Here is a 24,944-nt window from a genome sequence, read left to right on the forward strand (position 1 = left end):
AACTATACTGATGGGAATTTCAAGCACTTTGGCAAGCCAGTTCCAATCTCTCCCTGTACTTACTTTCTCTGTTTGGGGCTCTGCACTCCCACCTCTACAATATAGACTATTGTTTTAAGCTTTCTTAGCAGTTGCCAATTGCCTGTCACATCTAACTAAGAGCATTTTCTTGGCAGACTACCATTCTGCAAGAAAGGGAAGATTGGGATTGGAAAGTGGAGTTGACAGTTTACCACCCAAAGTATACTAATTGTGAGCTTTGTACTTAGGCAATCATAATTTACACAATAAACAAAATCCATTTGGTTGCTAAGCAACACCTTTCCCTCATTCTTGACCTCAGTGGAGGTATTTGACCTCTGGACTTAAGAAATCTTAAATTCCACCCTGTTTGCCTAACATGATTTAGTGGCCCGGCAGGACTAGCTATTATTTCTGCCCAGTACTTACCTCCTTCTGCTCGAATCTCACCATCCATATCCTCATCTCCAGAGTGAATCCAGCAGCCTTTGGCTGTTCTCTCAGCATAACTCAGATTCATAATCTCAGACCAGGTAGTCCTCATGCTTCTGTGGGATTCCCCATGCACTGAGCCCTCACACCAGGAGCAGGGTCACCAGAACCTAGTATAGATTCACATCCAGTCAGTCTCCAAAGGAAAAGCTTCCCTTTGTAGGATCCTGTGTCTATACCTTTTATGACAAGATACAATTCCTTCAAAGGTTCCAAATTTGGGAATATGTTTAACATGCATGTACAAAATTGGGAACATTTGGAGACTTTCTCTACTATTAGATACTGTTATTACTCGAAAGAATTTTTCCCTCTAGGGAGAAAGCAGGTAAATTTGGTAAGAACTTTTTCTTGTGAGAGTATAATCAATTGAAAAAGAGTTTTTTATTAAAGGAAAAAAAATACCTTTTAGAGTATTGTAGTTGTATATTGTAGTTTTATAATCATTCCCAGTTCCTCCTAAGGCTTTTATAATATGTAGCCATTTGTGGTAGTTTCTAATATATAAATAAATGATTAGCATTTTGATTTTTATCTCTAACCTTATATCTGCATTGTAACCATTTAGGTTGATAGCTATTTTCTTAAACAGTCTAGGCTTTTACAGTTCTCCCTGACCCTGGAGCTTAATAACATAATAATCAAAGAAGAGATGGGTGGGAGAGTGTACTAACACCAAGTGACCAACCAAGTGGTAGGAAGGGAGACTGGTTGCTTTAACTATCAGGAAAGGAAAAGACACATCACATAAATGAACTTGGAGAAAAGGTGAATGGATTTCCCTTTCCTTCATTGTTGACCCTCTTTCTCTCCGAGTCTACCATGGCTTATATATCTGCCTCTGCCCCAGTTTTGCGCCTTCAGGGGCCCTCTGTCCACTGTGGCACGAAGGGTAAAAGCCACAAGGGCCCATTGTTTGGCTCTGTCACCTTTTCACCGCCCCTTGACTTACACTGTATTTGTGTTTTATTTGCAGCTCTGTGGCTGTCCTCTCTATTGGAAAGCCCCCATGTTTAGGGCTGCCGGGGGAGAGAGGACAGGATTTGTATCAGCACAGTCATTCATTGCCTTGTGGAGAAAGTAAGTATATGAGAAAGTAAGTAGGTATATGAGGAAAGTCACTACGGGGCGAGGCAAAGAATTGTCTGGTTTTCACAATGTACTTTATTAAGGTCACTTATTTTACTCATTTATTAATTTCCTTTATCCTTTATTTGAATAAGTAAAATTCAGTGATTCACAAACTGTTTATAACCACACAGAAATTTTTTCCATGGTCTTTATCTTACAAGTCTAGTCAGTAAAAGAGATCTTCAAAGATGCCTTTCTAGTAACTCTTTGAAAGTTTCTTAGTTTGCTTGTTAAATTTGGGTCTTAGGATTTGACTTGGTAACAGTGACATAAAAGTAAAGACTCTCCTTTAAAGGGAGCAGACCACCTGTGTCATGTGAGAAATACAGCTTTCATCCTCATGATCCACATTAAAATATATCTAGTTGATTTATCAAAAGTAACTGAATTCTAGTAGATTTTAATCATCACTCTTTGAAACTCCAGTTAAGAAACAAATAAATATATCCTGACAAGGTTCCCCCCCTTTTTTTAATTCCAGTATAATTACCTACAGTGTTATATTAGTTTCATGTGTACAATATAGTGATTCAGCAATTCTATACATTACTCAGTGCTTATCATAAGTATACTCCTTTTTTTTTTTAAGATTTATTTATTTATTTATTTGAGAGAGTGAGAGAGAGCATGAGCAGGGGATGTGGGGGCAAGGGGCAGAGGGAGAGGGAAAAACAGACTTCCAGCTAAGCAGGAAACTGACTTTGAGCTCCATTCCAGGACTATGGGATTATGACCTGAGCCGAATGTAGCCGCTTTACCACTTAAACAACTGAGCCACATGGGCACCCCCATAAGTATATCTTAATCCCCTTTACCTATTTTACCTCTGATGAGTTTTTTGAACTACTTCTTTTCTTTTTTTTCCCTTTCTTCTTTATAAGTGATTTCTTGATAATACTTATACATTGTAAGAGAATGTCACAGCTTGCCCTCCTACCTCTGTCAACTGACCAGCCTTTTTTACATGTGTTCTCCTCACCTTTTTTGGGCTAACTACCCTTCCTAGTAAACTGTTGAGAAATGCTCTTCACCTGTTATCATCATTGTCATCATCATTATTATTTAAAATCAACATATAACAGTAGACTTCAGCATACTTGCTACCTAAAAGCCCTTAGTAGTAGGATACCTGGGTGACTCAGTCAGTTAAGCGTTTGTCTTCGGCTCAGGTCATGATCCCATGGTCTGGGATTGAGTCCTGCATTGGGCTCCCTGCTCAGCAGGGAGCCTGCTTCTCCTGCCCACAGCTCCCCCTGCTTATGCTCATTCCCTCTCTCACTCTTGCTCTCTGACAAATAAATAAAATCTTTAAAAATAAATAAATAAAAGCCTTTAGTAGTATAATGCTTGAGAACGTAGTTGGTGATTAATAAATTTGTTCTTTTTTTTTTTTTTAAAGATTTTATTTATTTATTTGTAAGAGAGAGAGAGTGAGAGTGAGTACAGGCAGACAGAGTGGAAGGCAGAGTCAGAGGGAGAAGCAGGCTCCCTGCGGAGCAAGGAGCCCGATGTGGGACTCGATCCCAGGACGCTGGGATCATGACCTGAGCCGAAGGCAGCTGCTTAACCAACTGAGCCACCCAGGCGTCCCTGTTCTTATTTTTTAAAATCTGTCAGCAAGTTGAGTTCACCAAATTCTTCTTGCATTATATTAGAACTACAGTGATCAGAGTATATAGAACTTTTACCAGTTCATGATGCACCAAAGCTAAAAGTTAAAATGCTTCACGTTTACCAGGTAAATTTTAGTGATTTTGTTACAAGTTCTGAGTTGTAAGTTCTAAGTTGTAGTTCTAAGTTATCTGAATACCAAGAACTGAAAGGACCCTAGGAGAATCATTCCTCTTACACCATCTAGATGATACTTCAAAGTCAGTGCTGTGATCACCATTCCACCTCTTCTATAGCAAATAGAAAACTGCTGGTTAAAATCTAAGAAATGCCTTTTTAAAAATGTGTGTAAATAAGTAGTCATAAAAGTAAGGGAATTCTTTAGAGGCTAGAAATAATGTAAACACTAACTAATAGGAATGAACCAGCAGAAGAACTGACATTTGCCCTTAGGGTATTTATCACTGGTATTTCTGATAGCCTAGAACCTACAGGAAGAAAATAGAGCCTAGGGCCTGAACAGTAAAGAAGTCATTTTGGATTCCCTCTCCTTTTCCCACCCATAAAGTCAAGACTTCAGTTGAGTGGTCCAATTATCTATTATTAATTATTACTGTTATTTTAAATTACCATGTAAGAGTGGCAGAATTCGAGAACTTGAAATGTATACATGTTCTAACTTTTATTCCACTAGCTTCTTTAACCCCAATAAGTGTCAGGCCATGAAAAGGCCTTAGCTCGAGAATGAACCAGGGGAAGAAACAATAGAGATACAGCACAGCTCTTGTCAGAGGTGTCTTTAGCCATTGAGATCAGAATTTCAAGCAGCAAGAAGTGAGTTAGAATTCTCAACAATTGTTTAAGAGAAAACTTTGAACAAGCTGGGAGATTGAAAAAAAGAAAGTAGTCTTGTTCTATAAGGGATTAAACCCAGAAAGAAGACTGTAACTACTTATATTTTAACTTATTTTGAATATTCTAGGACCCTACATTTGTGAGCCTGAGGCTGACTATAGCAAAGGAAAACTGTTAATCAACTTGATGTACCTGCAGCTAAATGGCATAATATTAGAATAACAGGCTGGGGAGGGGGGTGTCTTTAGTCCGTAAGTCACTGACTTAGGGTGGACATTTGCTTTGCTGGGTAGAACAGCAGCAGCCACCACAACAGCTGTGTTCTTTTATTGAGATGGATCATCTTAATTTTATCTCTCGGGAAAAGATATTTCTGCAAAAGGCGAAAGGGGAAAAAAGACATGAAGCACAAGTCTTCATTTTAGGTAACTACAGGAAACTGCTTATGAAGTCATATAGCATGGGCAACTGTCCCTGTCTTTTTTCTCATTTGGAAAAAATTTCTATGAATAGTTAAGTGTGTATGTTATCTATATTGAAGCTTTAGCTTATGGCCCCATACTAAAATGGTTGGAGCGCCCTCTCGTGGGAGCTCCTTTCTATGCTCTTGAGATGTCTTTTTTAGTTTAGTTTAATTTTTATTTCAATTCCAGTTAGTTAACAGACACTGTAATATTAGTTTCAGGTATACAACATAGTGATTCAACACTTCCATATGATGGCCTGTGCTCATCAAAACAAGTACACTCCTTAATCGCCATCACCCATTTCACCCAACTTCCACCTAGCTCCCCTCTGGTAACCATCAGTTTGTTCTCTATAGTTAAGAGTCTGTTTCTTGGTTTTTAAAATGCCTTTCAAAAGCAAGGGTGCTTTATGGGGCACCTGGGTGGCTCAATTGGTTAAATGTCTGCCTTCCGCTTAGGTCATAATCTCAGGGTCCTGGGATCGAGTCCCACATTAGGCTCCCTATTCAGCAGGGAGCCTGCTTTTCCCTTTCCCTGTGTCTGCTGCTCCCCCTGCTTGTACACTCTCTCTCTCTCTGTCTGTGTCAAATAAGCGAATGAAATCTTCAAAAAATAATAAATTAAAAAATAAAATAAAAGTAAGGGTGCTTTAAAGTAGACCCTAGTATGGCTATTTGGGGAGACGAAGCAACTCATAGGCATGATGGTTTGAGTTATCATATTGACCTTGAAGAAGATAGTGTTATTTTTGCAATTTTTAAATAAATTTTAAACTTTGCATAAAATGACTTGGGTACAAGTATAGTACATTAAATTTTCAAATATGAAAAATGACCGGCAGATGAACACAGAATTAAACATATTGGTATATACATACACAAACTGACTTGCTCCAATAATAGGCTCTATGTAATCTTGAAAAGTAAAGTCAAAGGTAAAAGTCACCAAATAACAAGAAATAATTTCCCTGCTATCCCAGTGCTCATGGGGTGGAGGCTCCCTAGCCCTCTCCCTAATCGTTTGAAGACAAACCTCTTAGGCTCTTATTCCCCTGCCCCTGCTCTCCCTCATTCCCCTGCCCCATTGCCTGTTTCCTGTCTACACTCTGACATCTATTTTCTTGCAGTCTGGATATTTTGGGGGGGGGGGGGGTAAGACATAGGTCCACAGCCTTTTTGAGTTCCTAGATTACCAGCTTTGTGGCAGAACTCCTCTCAAACAGTAATATTTTCCAGCTTTTTTATGCTTTATTTTCTCTTGTATTTTAATGTTAGCATTTCATTTGTCTATTGACAAAACAATATTTTGTTTTAAGAGCTTTGGAAGATAACAGTTTAGAATAGCTATGTTTACCTTCTTCAGCTTTCACAGCTTTTATTTTTCTCCTTTTCTCTTCCATATAGAGTTCACCAGCCACTATCATTGGCTGAAAATCATAATTCACCTTTTCTTTCTTTCTTAATGCTTCTGATAGGAAAGAGCTATTCTTGATTTGCCTTTTTCTTCTGAGTATCTCTCATCTGTGCCATCCTTTCTTTATAAAAGTGCTCCTTTCCAAAAATCCCCACTGTTTTATTCTGATCATTTTCCAGCACTTATTACATACTAATCTTTTTTTGAAATGTATATGTATTTAATTCTAGGGGCCTTGAGTATGTTAAAGAATGATAAGGAGAATTAATACACAAATTATACTGTAGCTTTAATAATCACAAATGAAGTCAGTTTAAGTATATATATGTTAAATAACAAACCTTTTTTGAGAATCCTCTGTATGAAAGCCACTGTGCTGGGTGCTAAGGAAGAAAAGACCTATTTATAACTGTGTCTGCCCTTTAGGTGCCAGAAAAACAAAAGAAAACTAACAGTACAGTGGTATATATAATACACATAAATTAAACAGTACAAAGATCAGTAAAGAATATAGTTCTGAGATAAGGCTTTTTGAAGAGGTGGATTTATTAGGGAGACGGTGGTATTCTAAGAGAGCAGAATCGCATGAGAAATGGCAGAGAGGCAAGAATGTACATGACTTACTCAAAGAAGAGTAGATCAGGCCAGCTGCCTGGAGTGGAAGTTTCCTTTTGCAAAATGGTAAGATAGGTAGGTAGGCAGGCTCCCACCTAATTACAGAAGGCCTCAAATGTTCAACTTAGGCATTTAGGCTTACTCATATAAGTGGTAGAGAGCTAGTGAACATTTTTGAAAAGGGAAATTGTATAATCAAAAGATGTATTGTAATGAACTGTCTATGTTTTAAGGTTGGATGAACACTGAACTCTATTTTGACCCTTTTCCCTTCTGTCAGTGTCAGCATGAAGTAGTAAGATCCCGGACTTAAAGGTACACTAGAAATAGAAAAGAGTGAATGGGTTCAATAAAACATTTTGAGGAAATATTCCTAAGGACTCATATATTCCAGTCTTGTATTCCAAGCACTTAGAGATCCAAGCTAGAAACCTGGGAGTCATCATGGACTTTTCCCTTCCTTTTACTCCTCCACACCCATCAATTACCATGTCCTTTCCATTTCAACCCTTTCTCTTCATCTCCCACTGCCACTATCTGTGCTTAGGTTGGTTGGATTCTTGCTTGATATTTCTGAAAAGCACATCTGGTCTTGTCACTGTCCAAGTTAAAATTTTTCTGTGGAGTAGGCTAAAGTCCAGGCTCCCTGACCTACCATAAAAGGACCTCCAGTATCCAATCCTACATGCTCACGTCCCCTTTTCTTACCATCACCGCATTTGTAAGTACCAAAATATTCCATGCACTCTCACACCAGGGATTTGTCCATGCAACCCTCTCGACTCACAGCACCCTTCTTTCCTGCTTCCCCTTTTTGGGAATCTCACTGACCTCCTGTGGCCTTCAGTGACACCCATGCTTATTTCTGTCGTGGCTGTCACATAGTAGTATCATCTTATTAGTGTAGCACTCTCGCTAGACTGTAAGCTCCAGACATAGTATGTGGCACACAATTAGCTTTCAATACGTGAGTAAAGAAAAAAATCAAGAGGGGCGCCTGGGTGGCTCAGTGGGTTAAGCCGCTGCCTTCGGCTCGGGTCATGATCTCGGGGTCCTGGGATCGAGTCCCACATCGGGCTCTCTGCTCAGAGGGAGCCTGCTTCCCTCTCTCTCTGCCTGCCTCTCTGTCTGCTTGTGATTTCTCTCTGTCAGATGGATAAATGAAATCTTTAAAAAAAGAAAAAAATCAAGAAAATGTGGAGACTAATGGGATGTGGAGAAAATAAGGAAGAGAAATAGGTTTAAAATGACTCAAAATTTCAAACGCAGATAACTCGGGATGGTACCACCTTTAACAAAAATCCATGTCCATGAAAAGGACTGACTTTGAAAGGAAGATTTTAAATTTGGTTTTGACCATAAGAGACTCTTAATCTCATAAAACAAACTGAGGGTTGCTGGGGGTCGGGGGTAGGAAGAGGTTGGTGGGTTATGGACATTGGGGAGGGTATGTGCTATGGTGGGTGATGTGAAGTGTGTAAACCTGGTGATTCATAGACCTGTACCCCTGGGGCTAACAATACATTATATGTTTATAAAAAATTAAAAAATATATTTTAAAATAATTTTGGTTTCAATATTTTGACTTTGCTACACTTAATGTTAGCCAAAAGGCCAAGAAGCAATCGCTATTTTGACTTTATCAGAGTATAGTTACTAAGTGGAAATGTCCAGTAATTAGCTGGACATGAGGAATTCTTAAAGCTTAAAGACTTAAAAGAGCATTCATTCTTTTTTTTTTCAGCCTGGTCCTTCAAAATCTAATTTCAAAAGCCCCCTATCTGGTTGGCCTTGAATATGTCTGCCAACCCGGACAGACAGACGTTTTTGCTTTATGTGGTTCATAGTAGTCCAGCTGATGAATTCTCTCCTGGCTAGCTGGTGGGTAGCTCTGGAGTTCTGGGTCTGGATGTCCTGTGCCAAACCTGAATAGGCATTCTCCCTCAAGTGTATTTTTACCTGAATTCAGTTGACTCTGTGGTATCAGCCCCAGAAGCATTTTACAAAAATAATAAGCCATTTTGTTAAGCTTTTACAAAGGTGTCCCTTTGACAAAATTAAGAGCATGGAAAAATTCCCTTTTTAAAAAATCATTGAAAAGAGAGAACCTGATTCTGGATCTAAATGGCCTTCCGGTGAGGCTGAAATTATCAACTGTTGATATTGTAGATATTTTTCACAGTAGCCACCTTCCTAAGCAATTGTCTCTTTTATAGGTTGCTGAATGACCATCATGATGATGCCTCCAAGTTTATCTGTCTTCTAGCAAAGCCCAGCTCCAACTCTCTAGAGCAGGAGGATTTTATCCCTTTACTTCAGGTAATTTTCATTTCCTTCTAAGAATGGGTTTTATTTTTAGAGTTTCAGAGGTTTTTAAAATTTTTTCCACTGTAAGATATATCAATCGAGATATACAAATCTAGGGTCAGATTTCTAGCATAGTCGTTTTCAAGGTCGTTTTAGGAACAAAATCATTTTGTTTAGTGAAAATTAACACAGAAATCATAAAACAGGGCTAGTCCCACTGAAGCAGAAGAGGGGGCACTACTCATTCATTCTTTTTATGGCTGAATAATACTCCTTTGTTTATATATACCATCTCTTTTTTATCCATTCATCTATTCATGGACACTGGGGCTGCTTCCATAATTTGGCTATTGTAAATAATGCTGCATATACCTTTTTAAATTAGTGTTTTTGTTTTCTTTGGGTAAATACCTAGCAGTGGAATTACTGGATCCTATGGTAGTTCTGTTTTTAACTTTTTGAGGAACCTCCATACTGTTTTCCACAGTGGCTGCACCAGTTTGCATTCCCACCAATAGTGCATGAAGGTTCCCTTTTCTCTGCATCCTCACCAACATTTGTTATTGCTTATCTTTTTTATTTTAGCCATTCTGACAGGTGTGAGACCATATCTCACTTAGGTTTTACTAGCATTTCTCTGATGATTGACGATGTTGAACATCTTTTCATGTGTCTTTTGGCCATCTGTATGTCCCTTTGGTGAAATGTCTGTTTGAAAACATTAGATTTTAATAACAGTTCTCTATCCACCCTTTACCTTTACCCCTCAATCCATTCTGGCCCTGCTCTGACTCCTACAAACTGCATCTTTTGGGTCCCCATCCCTGGCTAGCTTCTGGCTGAGTCTGGCCAGTATATGTTTTCCCTAATCCACTTCAGCACAGCAACTATATCTGTATACTACAGCTTCTGAGGGATGGCCTCTTCTCCATAGTTTGAGTGCCTACCTACCTCACTCCCATAATGCTATTCCCTGCCTTGTCCCTCTTTCTCTAGAGATTGTAAGAGTATCCTTCTCTTGCTTGTTCTTGGTGCTCACTATTCCCTTGTGTTTTCCTTTCACCTGCTCATGACATAGTCCCTTCATGAATGGTTCATATGGGTAAATTCTTTTTCCTCTGGGGACCCTACTCCTGACTGAGTTTTATTAGAAGCTTTAATAAAATCACAGACAGGAATATAAATTAAATCCATATCAAAAGAATTACAGGGGCACCTGGATGGCTCAGAGGGTTGGGCCTCTGCCTTCGGTTCAGGTCATGATCTCAGGGTCCTGGGATCGAGCCCCGCATTGGGCTCTCTGCTCAGCAGAGAGCCTGCTTCCCCCTCTCTCTCTGCCTGCTTCTCTGCCTACTTGTGGATCTCTCTCTCTCCGTGTCAAATAAGTAAATAAAATCTTTAATTAAAAAAAATTTAAAAAAAGAATTGCAAACAATAACAAAACTAGAATTATGAGTCAGTAAACATTTATACTTCCTTTATATAGGAGGAATTTTATTTTTCTTTAACAAGTAGATTTATGGAGTCATCAAGTAAAAGCTGACAGACTGAATAGATACATTCTCCTCCCATTCTGTACCAAACTCCTCTAAAGTGAAAATATAAAAATTTAAAGGGAATTAACACATGAATGGAATGGAAGAGAAGAATGGAAAAAAAATTAATGTCAAGTGGTTACCAATTTCTGAAAGCCAGAAAGTAGAAACAGACTAAGGAAACCACAGCCCAGAATGAGGGGCTATGTATGGACTACAGTAGAGAAATGAGATACTCTTCTCTATTCTCTTAGCAGGATCCCAGAGCAGCTGTAAAGTTAGTGTTGGCAGTTCTAATGGGAAGTATTAGAAATGAGGATTCTTTGACGTTTGGTATATAAAACAATGGAAACAGTTGACTTCCTACTTAATTCCCAAAAGTAAAGTGCATACTGGCATTTACTCACAAGCCTAAACAAAGTAACAAAAAATAAAGCATGCTAAGACAAATTCCAGTAGAGAAATATCCTAGATAGTACCTGACTAGTAGTCCTCAGAACTATCAGAAAGGTCATCAGAAAAAAGGAAAGTTTGCAAAATTGGTAGAGCCAAAAGGAACCTAAGGAGATGTGCAGCTAAATGGAATATGAGGTCCTGGGTAGAATCCTGAAACAGAGAAAAGATATTAGGCAAAAACTAAGTTAATAAAGTATGGTCTCTCATAATAGTAATAGTAATAATAATAATATGTCAGTATTTATTTATTAACTATAACAGATGCTAATGTAATGTAGGGTATATAGGAACTCTATACAGTCTTACCAATTTTTCTTTAAAAATTGTTCTAAAAAATTAAGTCTTTGTAAATAATAATTATTATATTCAGATAGATTATATAAAATAAGAATAGAATATTATGAAAACAGAAAGCTAATACCAGAAAGAGCTGTTAGAATTTTAAAATGTAGGGGAGTCCTGGGTGGCTTAGTTGTTGGTTAAGCATCCTACTCTTGATCTCCAGGATTGTGCGTTTAAGCCCCACATTGAGCTCCACACCTAGTGTGGAGCCTACTTTTAAAAAAATTTTTAAATGTAAGTACCAAAATCTGAAATTTTTTCATAAGTCCTGGAAACGAAAGTTTAGGACATCTCACAGGAAGGGAGAGAAAAGCCAGAGAGGGAGAAGGAGGGAAGGAGGAAATAGAGAACTAATTCAAGAATTTCGACAACTAATGAGTCTAGAGAAGAAAGGAGGGAGAGAAGGAAATCATCACAGAAATAATACAGAACGGGGAGAATTCAAGAGACTGGGATGATAAGATGGGTACAAAGAGCTAGAACCTGGTAGGATTCTTTGGGATCCCTGTTTCCTTCCTTGGGAACATGCCTGTATAACCAGCATATAGTAAAAAATATAATTTTTTTAACTGAGCCTGGGTGGCTCAGTTGGTTAAGGATCTATCTTCCGCTCAGGTCATGACCTTGAGGTCCTGGGATCAAGCCCTACATCAGGCTCCCTGCTCAGCAGGGAGTATGCTTCTCCCTCTCCCCTGCCCCTGCTCATACACTCACTCTCTCTCCCAAATAAATAAATAGTCTTTTTAAAAAAATAGAATTTAACATTCCTACACCAGACTCTCCTGCTCCCTCCAGTCCTGCCCACAGAATTAAAGAAATAATATAGAATACAGGTCTTTTGATTGAAAGTACAATGAGTAAAAGAAAGAAACATACACAAACATGTTATCAAAAAATTTTAGAAAAATGCTGATGAAAACAAGATACTAAAAGCTTCCAGAGAGAAAAAACAGGTCCCTTTAATAAGAACAAAAATTGGAGTGATATTGGATTCTCATTAGTAACTCTAGGAGTTAGGGATTTGAAATCAGATTTCCTGTATCCTGCCCAAGCTATTAGTCAGATATGAGATTAGAATAAAGGCATTTAAAGGCTCAGAAAGTTTATCTCCCTATTTTCTAAAGAATTACTTGAATAGATATTGTATCCAATTAAGTAAACCAAGGGGCACCTTGGTGGCACAGTAGGCTAATGCCTGACTCTTGGTTTAGGCTCACATCATGATCTCAAGGTTGTGGGATTGAGCCCCAAATCAGACTCAATGCTCAGCATGGAGTCTGCTTGGGATTCTTTCTCCTGTCTCCCTCTGCCCCTTCCCCACACATGCATGCTCGTGCACCTGCTCTCTCCATCTCTCCTTCTTGCTCTCTAAAATAAATAAATCTTCCCAAAAAATTAAGTAAACCAAGAAAGAGGAACACATAAAATCCATGGAACAGTGGATTCAATCCAGAGAATCAATCAGTGAAGGGAAGACCTCAAGTGGCAACAGAAGGGCAGCCAGTCCGGAATAGAAAAGGCGATGGATTTCTCTGGGAAGAAGTTCTCCATAAAGGGGAAGAGGGAGGGATGAAACTATTCTATGCAGTACTATCATATTTGGAAACAGGGAAACTGGAAGGTATGCTTGTAGCACAGCATTCTCTATATAAACAAGTTTTAAAAAAGCAATTCAAAACTCCAAGAAAATTGAAAAAAATAAACCTGTATAAAACAGTCACGATCTAGGGGCACCTGGGTGGCTCAGTGGGTTAAAGCCTCTGCCTTCAGCTCAGGTCATGATCCCAGGGTCCTGGGATCAAGCCCCACATCAGGCTCTCTGCTCAGCAGGGAGCCTGCTTCTTCCTTTCTCTATGCCTGCCTCTCTGCCTATTTGTGATCTCTGTTTATCAAATAAATAAATAAAATCTTTAAAAAGTCATGATCTAAGCTGGAAGCAAACTGAAATATGGCATGATTACAATTGATGGAGAGAAAGAAAAAAAAAGCCCAGTTAACTTCAGTTCTTCTTTGAATGCCCAAGGGACATGATGTTGGACCAATAAGAAAGTAGGAACTTTCTCCAGGAATGGAAGCACTGGCAAGATCCATTTTTCTTGCCCTCCTGCCTAGCTGGCCCAGTGTAGTAGGTGCCAATCCTGACACTCTCCATCATCCTTGCTAGCACCACTCACCCCATTCCGGTGTTGCCTTGCAAACCTGCCCCAGCAGGTCCCCTCCAAAATGGTTCCCACTGTGCCACACCCGGTAGGCACCCTAGGCTAGGCCTGCTGCCCACATCCAAAGCAGTTTCTACTACACCACACCTAATGGGTAGCCTTAAACCTAGACACTTACTTTCCAAAAACTACTCCTATATAGGGGCCCACAACAGTGGTGACCCAGCCACAAAAGGAGGGAACATACAATCTACAAGCAGTCCCCCCTGGAGAGCCTGGTTCTGGTGATTAAAGGAGATTTCACTTCCGGACCCCAGAGGATGCTTTCTACATAAGGCCACTCCTTCATGACCAGATGTAGCCAATTTACCTAAAACATAGAAACAAATAGAGTGAGACAAAATGAGGAGCTAGGAATGAAGGAACAAGACAGAAAAGAACCTCAGAAAAAGAACCAGAACAATCTAACTAATAGGGAGTTCAAAATAATGGTCATAAAAATGCTTACTGAACTATAGAGAAGAAATGAATGAAGACAATGAAAACTTCAACAGGAGATAGAAAATGTTAAAGAACCAATCAGCTGAAGAGCAATAAATGAAAAACAAACGAGAGGGAATCAGCAACTTTAGAGGATGCAGAAGAATAGATCGATCATCTGCAAAACAGGGTAGTGGAAATCATTCAAGCTAAACAGCAGAATGAAAAATTGTAAATGAGTATAGCTTAAGGGAGCTCTTAGATAACATCAGCCATACCAGCATTTGCATTAGAGGGGTCCTAGAAGGATAAGAAGGAGAAAGTAGCAGAAAACATAGTTGAAGAAATAATAACTGAATGCTGCTTTAACCTGGGGGAGAAAACAGACATCTAGGTCCAGAAACCACAGAGATGAGGTCCACACAAGTCACATAATAATTAAAGTGTCAAAAATTAGAGATAAAGAGAATCGGGAAAAGCTGCTAGTTACCTACAAGGGAACACCCATAACACTATGAGCTGATTTTTCTGCAAAAATTTTGCAGGCCAGAAGTGAGTGGCATGATATATTTTAAGTGCTACAAGAAAAGAAAAGAAAAAAGAACACAACCAAGAGTACTTTACCTAGCAAGGATATTTCAGAATTGAAGGAGAGAGAAAGTTTCCCAGACAAGTAAAAGTTGAAGAAGTTTATCATTACTAAACCAGCCTTACAAGAATTATTCAAAAGACCTCTTGGAGTGGGGGCTGGGGGGAGAGAGGAGAATGCCATAACTGGAAGAAAATTATGAAAGAAAAAATCTCACTGGTAAAAGTAAACATACAGTAACCACTTACAAAGCTACCACTTACAAAGCAACCACTTAACAAAGCAACCACTTACAAAGCTAGTATGAAGGCTAAAAGACAAGTAGTAAAATCAGCTATATATACAATGATTAGTTAAGTGATACACAAAATAAAAAGTTGTAAAATACAACATCAAATACATTTAAAACATGGGGGTGGATAGACTAAAATGTAGTGCTTTTAGAATGTGTTAGGACTTAAGACCATAAACTTGAAAGTTATTCAATAACAAGGGAAGATAGCAAGACAAGAAGAACAAAGAATTACAACAACAACAACAAAACAGAAAACAGTTAATAGAATGGCAGTAAGTAGGGGTGCCTGAGTGGGTTAGTTGGTTAAAAGAGCACAATGCGGGGCTCGAAGCCAGGATGCTGGGATCATGACCTGCGCCGAAGACAGAACCTTTAACCCACTGAGCCACCCAAGCGCCCCTGTGCAGAAGCTTTTAATCTTATGAAGTCCCAGTAGTTCATTTTCACTTTTGTTTCCATTGCCTCAGGAGACATATATAATAAGAAGTTGCGGGGAGCCGCCTGGGTGGCTCAGTGGATTAAGCCTCTGCCTTCGGCTCAGGTCATGGTCTCAGGGTCCTGGGATCGAGCCTTACATCGGGCTCTCTACTCAGCAGGGAACCTGCTTTCCCCCCCTCTCTGCCTGCCTCTCTGCCTACTTGTGATGTCTCTCTCTCTCTGTCAAATAAATAAATAAAACCTTTCAGGGCTCCAAGGTGGCTCAGTGGGTTAAAGCTTCTGCCTTTGACTCTCGTCATGATCTCAGGGTTCTGGGATTGAGCCCTGCATCAGGCTCTCTGCTCAGCGGGGAGCCTGCTTCCCGCCCTCTCTCTGCCTGCCTGCCTCTCTGCCTACTTATGATCTCTGTCTGTCAAATAAATGAAAATAAAAAATAAAAAAAAAAGAAGTTGCTACAGCTTATGTCAGAAAGATTACTGCCTGTGTTCTTCTCTAGGATTTTGATGGTTTCCTGTCTCACATTTAGGCCTTTCATCCATTTTTTACTTACATATGTGTATGGAGTAAGAAAGTGATCCAGTTTCATTCTTCTGCATGTTGCTGTCCAGTTTTCCCAGCACAATTTGTTGAAGAGACTGTCTCTTTTCCATTTAGATATCCTCTCCTGCTTTGTTGAAGATTAATTGGCCATATAGTTGGGGTTCATTTCTGGATATTCTGTTCTGTTCCACTGATCTATTTGCCTGTTTTTGTGCCAGTACCATACTACAGCTTTGTAATATGACTTGAAGTCTGAAATTGTGATGCCTCCAGCTTTCTTTTCTTGTTAGATTGCTTTAGCTATTGGGGGTCTTTTGTGGTTTCATACAAATTTTAGGATTGTTTGTTTCTAGCTCTGTGGAAAATTCTGTTGGTATTTTGATACAGATTGCATTAAATGTGTAGATTGCTTTGGGTAGTATAGACATTTTAACAATATTTGCTCTGGCAATCCATGAGCATGGAACATCTTTCCATTTCTTTGAGTCCTCTTCAATTTCTTTCATCAATGTTTTATAGTTTCCAGGGTACAGATCTTTTACCTCTTTAGTTAGGTTTATTCATAGGTATCTTATGGTTTTTGGTACAATTATAAATGGGATTGGTTTTTTTTATATCTCTTTTTGTTGCTTCATTATTGGCAATACATAGAAATGCAACACATCTCTGTGTGTTGATTTTGTATCCCGCAGCTTTCCTGAATTCATGTTTCCATTCTAGCCATTTTGGGGGGGAGTCTTTTGGGTTTTCCTCATAGAGTATCATGTCATCTGCAAATAGTAAAAGTTTGACTTCTTCCTTGCCAGTTTGGATGCCTTTTACTTCTTTTTGTTGTCTGATTGCTGTGGCTAGGACTTTTAGTACTGTGTTAAATAACAGTGATAAAAATAGACATCCTTTCTTATTCCTGACTATAAAGGAAAAGCTCTCAGTTTTTCCCCATTGAAGATGTTACTAGCTGTGGGCTTTTCATATGTGGCCTTGATTATGTTGATGTATGTTCCCTCTATTTCTATTTGTTGAGGGTTTTTAATCAGAAATGGATGCTGGGGCACCTGGGTGGCTCAGTGGGTTAAGCCTCTGCCTTCAGCTCAGGTCATGATCTCAGGATCCTGGGATCGAGTCCCGCATCGGGCTCTCTGCTCAGCAGGGAGCCTGCTTTCCTCCCTCACTCTGCCTGCCTCTCTGCCTACTTGTGATCTCTGTCTGTCAAATAAATAAATAAAATCTTTAAAAAAAAATGGATACTATACTTTGTCAAATGTTTTTCTACATTTATTGAGAGGATCATATGGTTCTTCTCCTTTCTTTTATTAATGTGGTATATCATGTTGATTGATTTGTAAATATTGAATCACCCTAACAACCCTGGAATAAATCCATCTTGGTCCTGGTGAATAATCCTTTGGGTAGTATTTTGGTGAAAAATTTTGCATCTGTATTCATCAGGGATATTGTTCTCTTTTTTAGTGGGGTCTCTGTCTGGTTTTAGAATCAGGGTAATGCTGACCTTGTAGAATGAGTTTGGAAGTTTTCCTTTCATTTCTTTCTTTCTTTCTTTTTTTTTTAATTTCTCTTCAGCATAACAGAATTCATTGTTTATGCACCACACCCAGTGCTCCATGCAATACGTGCCCTCCATAATACCCACCACCTACCTGGCTCACCCAAACTCCCACCCCCTGCCCTTTCAAAACCCTCAGATTGTTTTTCAGAGTCCATAGTCTTTCATGGCCCATCTCCCCTTCCAATTTCCCTCAACTCCCTTCTCCTTTCCGTCTCCCTATGTCCTCCATGTTATTTGTTATGCTCCACAAATAAGTGAAACCTTATGATAATTGACTCCCTCTGCTTGACTTATTTCACTCAGCTGAATCTCTTCCAGTCCCATCCAGGTTGATATAAAAGTTGGGTATTCATTTTTTCTGTTGGAGGCATAATACTCCATAGTATATATGGACCACATCTTCCTTATCCATTCGTCTATTGAAGGGCATCTTGGTTCTTTCTACAGTTTGGTGACCGTGGCCATTGCTGCTATGAACATTGGGGTACAGATGGCCCTTCTTTTCACTACATCTGTATCTTTGGGTAAATACCCATTAGTGCAATTGCAGGGTTATAGGGAAGCTCTATTTTTAATTTCTTAAGGAATCTCCACACTATTCTTCAAAGTGTCTGCACCAACTTGCATTCCCACCAACAGTGTAAGAGGGTTCCCCCTCTCCAACACACATTGTTTCCTGTCTTGCTAATTTTGGCCATTCTAACTGGTGTAAGATGGTTTCTCAATGTGGTTTTAATTTGAATCTCCCTGATGGCTAGTGATGATGAACATTTTTTCATGTGTCTGATAGCCATTTGTATGTCATCATTGGAGAAGTGTCTGTTCATATCTTCTGCCCATTATTTGACATGATTGTCTGTTTCGTGTGTGTTGAGTTTGAGACTTTCTTTATAGATCCTGGATATCAGCCTTTGTCTGTACTGTCATTTGCAAATAGCTTCTCCCATTCCGTGGGTTGCCTCTTTGTTTTGTTGTCTGTTTCCTCTACTGTGCAGAAGCTTTTGATCTTGATGAAGTCCCAAAAGTTCATTTTCGCTTTTGTTTCCTTTGCCTTTGGAGACATATCTTGAAAGAAGTTGCTGTGGCTGATAGCAAAGCAGTTACTGCCTATGTTCTCCTCTATGATTCTGATGGTCTGTCTCACATTGAGGTCTTTTATCCATTTCAAGTTTATTTTTTTTAATAGTTTGAGACGAATAGGTATTATTAACTCTTTTTAAATATTTGGTAGAATTCACCTGTGAAGCCATCTGACCCTGGACTTAGAGATTTTTTATTACTGATCCCATTTCTTTGCTGGTTATCAGTCTATTCTAGTATTCTTTTTCTTCCTGTTTCAGTTTTGGTAGTTCGTATGTTTCTAGAAATTTATCCATGTCTTCCAGATTGCCCAATTTGTTGGCATACAATTTTTCATATTATTCTTTTATAGTTGTATTTCTGTGCTGTCGGTTGTTATTTCTCCTCTCTTACTGGTGATTTTATTTATTTTGGTCCTTTCTCTTCTTCTTTTTGATAAGTCTATATAAGGGAGTTATCAATTTTATCAACTTTTTCAAAGAACCAGCTCCTGGTTTCACTAATCTATTCTGTTGGGGGTTTTGTTTCTATATCATTTATTTCTGCTCTAATCTTTATTTTTCCCTTCTTCTGCTAACTTTAAGCTTCATTTGTTGTTCTTTTTCTAGACCCTTTAGGTATAGGGTTAGGTTTTGTATTTGAGATTTTTCTTCCTTCTTGAGGTAGGCCTGTATTGCTGTATACTTCCCTCTTATTACCCCTTTTGCTGCACTCCAAAGGTTTTGGACTTCATGTTTTCATTTTCATTTGTTTCATGTATTTTTTTTTTTTTAATTTCTAGTTGACCCGTTCATTCTTTAGTAAGATGTTCTTTAATCTCTGTGTGTTTGTGGTCTTTCCAAATTTTTTCTTTTGATTAACTTCAAGTTTCGTAGCAATGTGATTGGGAAATATGCGTGGTATGATCTCAGATGTCTTTTTGTACTTGCTGACGCCTGATTTGTAACCTAGCATGTGATCTGTTCTGGAGAATGTCCTATTTGCCCTTGAAAAGAATGTGTATTCTGCTGCTCTAGGATGGAATGTTCTGAATATATCTGTTAAGTCCATCTGGTCCAGTGTGTCATTCAAAGCCATTGTTTCTTTGTTAATTTTCTGCTTAGTTGATCTGTCCATTGACGTAAGTGGGGTATTAAAATCCCCTACTATTATTCTGTTATTAACAATGAGTTCCTTTTATGTTTGTTATTAACTGTCTTATATATATGATTGTTCCCAAGTTGGGGGCATAAACATTTACATTTGTTAGATCTTGTTTTTCAGTAGACCCCTTTATTATAATGTAGTGCCTTTCTTTATCTCATGTTACAGTCTTTGGTTTAAAATCTAGTTTGTCTGATATAAATATGGCTGCTCCAGCTTTCTTTTGATTTCCATTTGGGTGATAAAACTTTCTCCATCCCCTCATTTTCAATCTGGAGGTGTTTTAGTCTAAAATGAGTCTCTCATAGGCAGCATATAGATGGGTCTTGTTTTTTTATTCATTCTAACACCCTTGTATTTTGATTGTTGCATTTAGTCCATTTGCATTCAGAGTAATTGATAGGTAAGAATTTAGCACCATTGTATTACTTGTAAAGACAGTATTTCTGGAGGTTTTCTCTGTTCCTTTCTAGTCTTTGTCACTTTTGGTCTTTATTCCCCACTCAAAGGGTTACCTTTAATATTTCTTGCAGAGCTGGTTTAGTGGTCACAAACTCCTTTTGTTTTTGTTTGTCTGGGAAACTCTTTATCTCTCCATCTATCCAGAATAATAGCTTTTCTGAATAGAGTATTCTTAGATGCAGATTTTTCCTATTCAGCACCTTAAGTATATCATGCTATTCTCTTCTGGCTTGCCAAGTTTCTGTTGAGAAATCTCCAGTGAACTTTATGGATTTTCTCTGGTAAGTTAAGGACTTCTTTTGTTTTACTACCTTTAAGACTTTTTTTTTAGGAGGCTCCACATGAACCTTGAACTCACGACTCTGAGATCAAGGCTAGAGCTAAGATCAACAGTCAGATGCCAGTTATTTATCTTGCTCCTGAAAGTAATGGCCTTATGAAGAAGAGGTCATGTAATGCCTAGGGCCTGGCACTTCAGGGAGTATTTCCAGCATGTGCTGCGTTTGCTCTGCTGTTGTGTTTTGGCTGCTCTATCCTTCAGGCCAGTTGCCTGTAGAGGTTCTCTTTGCCTTCTGTGGGCAGTGTTTGGTCCCTGGCCTGAATGTGGTGAGTTTTAACTAGGTGTGCTCTGGTCTGCTTTTGCAATGAGATCTGATACCAACTCCACCAGAACTAAGGCTCTGTAGAACTCTGGTCAGATGTGTGGACAGAGTTCTTCTTGGTGGGGGTGGGGGGTGCGGCGCTGTGCTGGACTGAGGCAAGTTGATCAAGGGGGCAGTCCCACCAGAGCAAAGGGGAGTGAGGCTTGATGTCAACAAGTTAGGCAGCCAGTATTAGCACTTTCCTGATTCCCACAAGTGGCTATGTGTTATGCTGAGGGGCGGGGAAGGAAAATGGTACCAGCCAGGTCCTTTGTTCCTGAAGAGTTGTCTCTGTGAATACTGCCTCTCAGGTACATGGTGTGAGAAGGGTGAATCATCTCCCCGGTGTGTGACCCAGGTGTTCTTCAGATCACTGTTTCTATGCTGTCAACCCCCAGGTTGTTTGCCTGCCTTGTCTTAGGAGTAGCACATTCTCAATTGGCCTCTATCCCAGCCAAGCCCTCTGGCCTTTAAAACTCCAGGGTTTGACTCCCACTGTTCTAAGAACTCACAGAATTTAACCCCTCTGATCTTCTAAGCCAGTGAGTTTGAGGAAACATTCTCCTTCTGTGTTTTCCCTTGTACTCCTCTCTCTCTCACCCTTCTCTGCAACCATGGCTCCCTTCCCTCTGCAGCACCTGCAATCTGCTTCTCCCCTAAACTATGTCTCTGCGCTTCCTACCATCTTCGATGTGGCCTCTTCTCTCCTTTCAGTTGTGGATGCCAGTCCTCAGGTCAATTTCTGGGGTATTTAGGATGATTTAGTAGTTATCTAGTTGTGTTCATGGGACAAGACAAGCCTAGGATCCTCCTACTCCACTGCCATCTTCCTTTCTTGCTCCAGTTTCTCTTAAAAATAATAGGGAATTTTAATACCCCACTTACATCAGTGGATAGATCATGCAGATAGAAAATCAGGAAGCAATAACACATTAGACCAGATGGACTTAAGCAGATAGACACAGAACATTCCATTAGAAGACAGCAGAATACATATTCTTTTCAATTACACATGGAACATTCTTCAGGATAGATCATGTTAGGCCACAAAACAAGTCTCGGTAATTTAGGAAGACTGAAATCATAGCAAGCATTTTTTCCAACCACAGTGGTATGAAACTAGAAATCAACTACAAGAAAAAATTATAAGACCCATCTTTCTGCAGTCCACAGTAGACTCACTTCAGACCTAAAGACACATGTAGACTTAAAAAACACAAACACATTAAGGCTAAACAATGTGCTACTAAACAACGAGTCAATGAGGATATCAAAGAGTAAGTTTAAAAATACCTTAAGACAAATGAAAATGGAAACACAGCATTCAGAAATCTGTTGGACAGGGCAAAAGCAGTTCTAAGATGTAAGTTTATGATATAGGCCTGTCCTAAGAAACTAGAAAAATAAACATTCTAACCTTACACCTAAAGAAACTAGAAAAAAGAACAAAAAGCAAAGTTAGTAGAAGGAAGAAATAGTAAAGATAAGAGTGGAAATAAGTGAAATAGAGATTAAAAAAATAGAAGAAAGCCAATGAAATTAAGAAGTTTTGCTACATGCAAAAGAATGAAATTAGACTACTATCTTATACCATCTATAAAAATAAACCCCAAATGGAATAAAAACCTAAATGTAAGTCATGAGACTATAAAACTCCTAAAAGAAAACATAAGCAGTAAACGCTTAGACATAAATCATAGCAATATTTTTTTGGGTTTGTCTCCTCAAGCAGGGGCAACAAATGCAGAAACAGTTGGGACTATATCAAACTAAAAAGGTTCACACTGTGAAGAAAACCATCAACAAAATGAAAAGGCAACCTACTTTATAGGAGAAGATTTATGCAAATGATATGTCCAATAGAAGGTTAATATTCAGAATATATAAAGAACTCCTACAACTCAACACCCATTTTAAAAAAATGAGGGGCGGGCACCTGGGTGGCTCAGTCAGTTAAGCAGTTGCCTTTGGCTCAGGTCATGATCTCAGTGTCCCAGGATCGAGTACCACATCAGGTTCCCTGCTCAGCAGGAAGCCTGCTTCTCTCTCCCACTGCTGCTCCCCCTGCTTGTGCTCTCTCACTCTTTTTGTCAAATAAATTAATTAAATAAAAAATGGGGGGGCACAGGTGATTCAGTTGGTTAAGCCTTCCTTTGGCTCAGGTCATGATCCCAAAGTCCTGGGATCGAGCCCCACATCAGGCTCTCTGCTTGTCAGGGAGTTGGTTTCTCCCTCTGCCCCTCCCCCCGCTCGTGTTCTCTCTCTCATGCCTGCTGTCTCTCTCTTAAATAAATAAATAAAATCTTTTAAAAGAATGGGCAGAGAACCTGAATAGACATTTTTCTGAAGAAAACATACCAACAGGCAACATGAAAAGATGCTCAACATCATTAATTAGGAAAATGCAAATTAAAACCATAATATCACCTCACACCTGTCAGAATGGCTAGTACCAAAAAAATAAGAAATAGCAAGTGTTGACAAGGATATGGAGAAAACAGAACCCTGGGCACTATTGGTGGTAAATTGGTAAGTGTATTTGGTGTAGCCATCATGGAAAACAGTATGGAGTTTCCTTAAAAAATTAAAAATAGAAATACCATAAAAATAGAAATAGAATACCATATGATCCCCTTCTGGGTATTTTTCCAAAGAAAATGAAAACTCTAATTCGAAAAGATACATGCATTCCTATGATCACTGCAGCGTTATTTACAATAGCCAACATATAGAAGTAACCTAGTGTCCATCAGTAGATGAATGAGTAGATAAGATGTGGTATATGTAAGTGATATATATGAGTATTGAGTATTACAATTGAGTATTACTCAGCCATAAAAAGTAATGGAATCTTGCCATTTGCAACAACACATATGGACCTAGAGAGTGAAATGTCAGACGAAAAAAAAAAAAAGTATGTATCATTTCACTTATATGTGGAATCTAAAAAACAAAACAAACACACATAGTGAACAAACTGGTGGTTGCCAGAGGGGAGGTGGTTGGGGAGATTGGCAAAATAGGTGAAGGGGATTAAGAGATACTAACTTCCAGTTACTGTGATCATTTGTAATGTATATAAATGTTGAATCACTGCTGTACACCTGAAACTAATATATAATATAATAATATATGTCAGCTATGCTTCAATTTAAAAAAATCAGGTAAGAAGTACAAAACAGTGGTTTTCAAGATACTGGATATCTAGCAACAAAAGATAGTGATTGCTGACAGACAGAAGCAAACAAGGTTAAACCTTATGGTTGTTTCAACTTACTGCCTTGAGAGTTTCCAAGCCACAGTCTGGGAAGCGGGACTCCAGGCAGAGTCCGTCAGACTCCCTGATTTTAGGAAACAGAGGTGAGAGCTAGAGGATCAAGGTGGCTAGGGGCAGAGCACCAGCGAGAAAGCTCCAGACCTCTTTAGAACTCCTCCACAAGTATTCAGTAGAATACTGATCAGAAGATGTATGTGGAGAAAGTAACTAAAGCTAAAGAAAGTGCTATCCATGATTAGAGGGAGCAGTCACACAGGGCCAGGGATAGTATTGGTCTCTACCAGCCAGACTGGAAACCTCATAATATACAGGACTTTGGAGTCTTGCTTCATTAATGAAGAATAGTTAGCCCTAAATTAAGCATTGCTAGGTCCTGCCTAACCAATTTAGAAAGCAAGAGCTACAAGAATAAAAGGATTTTAAAGTGACTTAACAGCATTCCAGAACAAAGTTTGGGAATATTTATAAGAATATAAAAATATCCGGCATTCAGGGGCGCCTGGGTGGCTCAGTGGGTTAAAGCCTCTGCCTTCGGCTCAGGTCATGATCCCAGGGTCCTGGGATCGAGCCCCGCATCAGGCTCTCTGCTCAGCAGGGAGCCTGCTTCCTCCTTTCTCTCTGCCTGCCTCTCAGCCTACTTGTAATCTCTGCCTGTCAAATAAATAAATAAAATCTTTAAAAATATATATATATCCGGCATTCAACCAGGTGAAATTTATAATGGTTGATGCCATCAGGCATGCAAAGAAGCAGAAAAATACAATAGGTAATGTGGTGAAAAAAATCAGTTGAAACTGACCCAGCTGTTGGAATTAGACAAGTACATTAAAACACCTATCATAACTGAATTCCATCTACCCAAAAAGTTAAGACATGAAGATATATATTTTAAAAAACCAAAACTGAACTTGTAGAGATGAAAACTAAGGTGTCTGGGCTACAAAATACACCAGAATGGATTAACAGTAGATTAAACATTGCAAGTGAAATGATTAGTGAATTTGAAGCATAGACTAGAAACTATCCAA

The 24,944-nt window shown here is 39.0% G+C and overlaps 1 protein-coding gene across 4 annotated transcripts in view; it reads left to right on the forward strand.

Moving 5' to 3' along the window:
- Window positions 1-24,944, forward strand: part of PPP2R3A (protein phosphatase 2 regulatory subunit B''alpha) — a 197,413-nt gene that overhangs the window by 88,879 nt on the left and 83,590 nt on the right. For all 4 annotated transcript variants that reach the window (XM_059390965.1, XM_059390966.1, XM_059390968.1 and 1 more), the window contains 2 exons: window positions 1,490-1,593; window positions 8,822-8,924. In XM_059390965.1, coding sequence (XP_059246948.1) covers window positions 1,490-1,593; window positions 8,822-8,924 — 207 coding nt within the window. The remainder of the gene's footprint in view (window positions 1-1,489; window positions 1,594-8,821; window positions 8,925-24,944) is intronic.

Source organism: Mustela nigripes, chromosome 2, assembly GCF_022355385.1.
Source record: "Mustela nigripes isolate SB6536 chromosome 2, MUSNIG.SB6536, whole genome shotgun sequence".
In the NCBI taxonomy this organism is placed as follows: Eukaryota; Metazoa; Chordata; class Mammalia; order Carnivora; family Mustelidae; genus Mustela; species Mustela nigripes.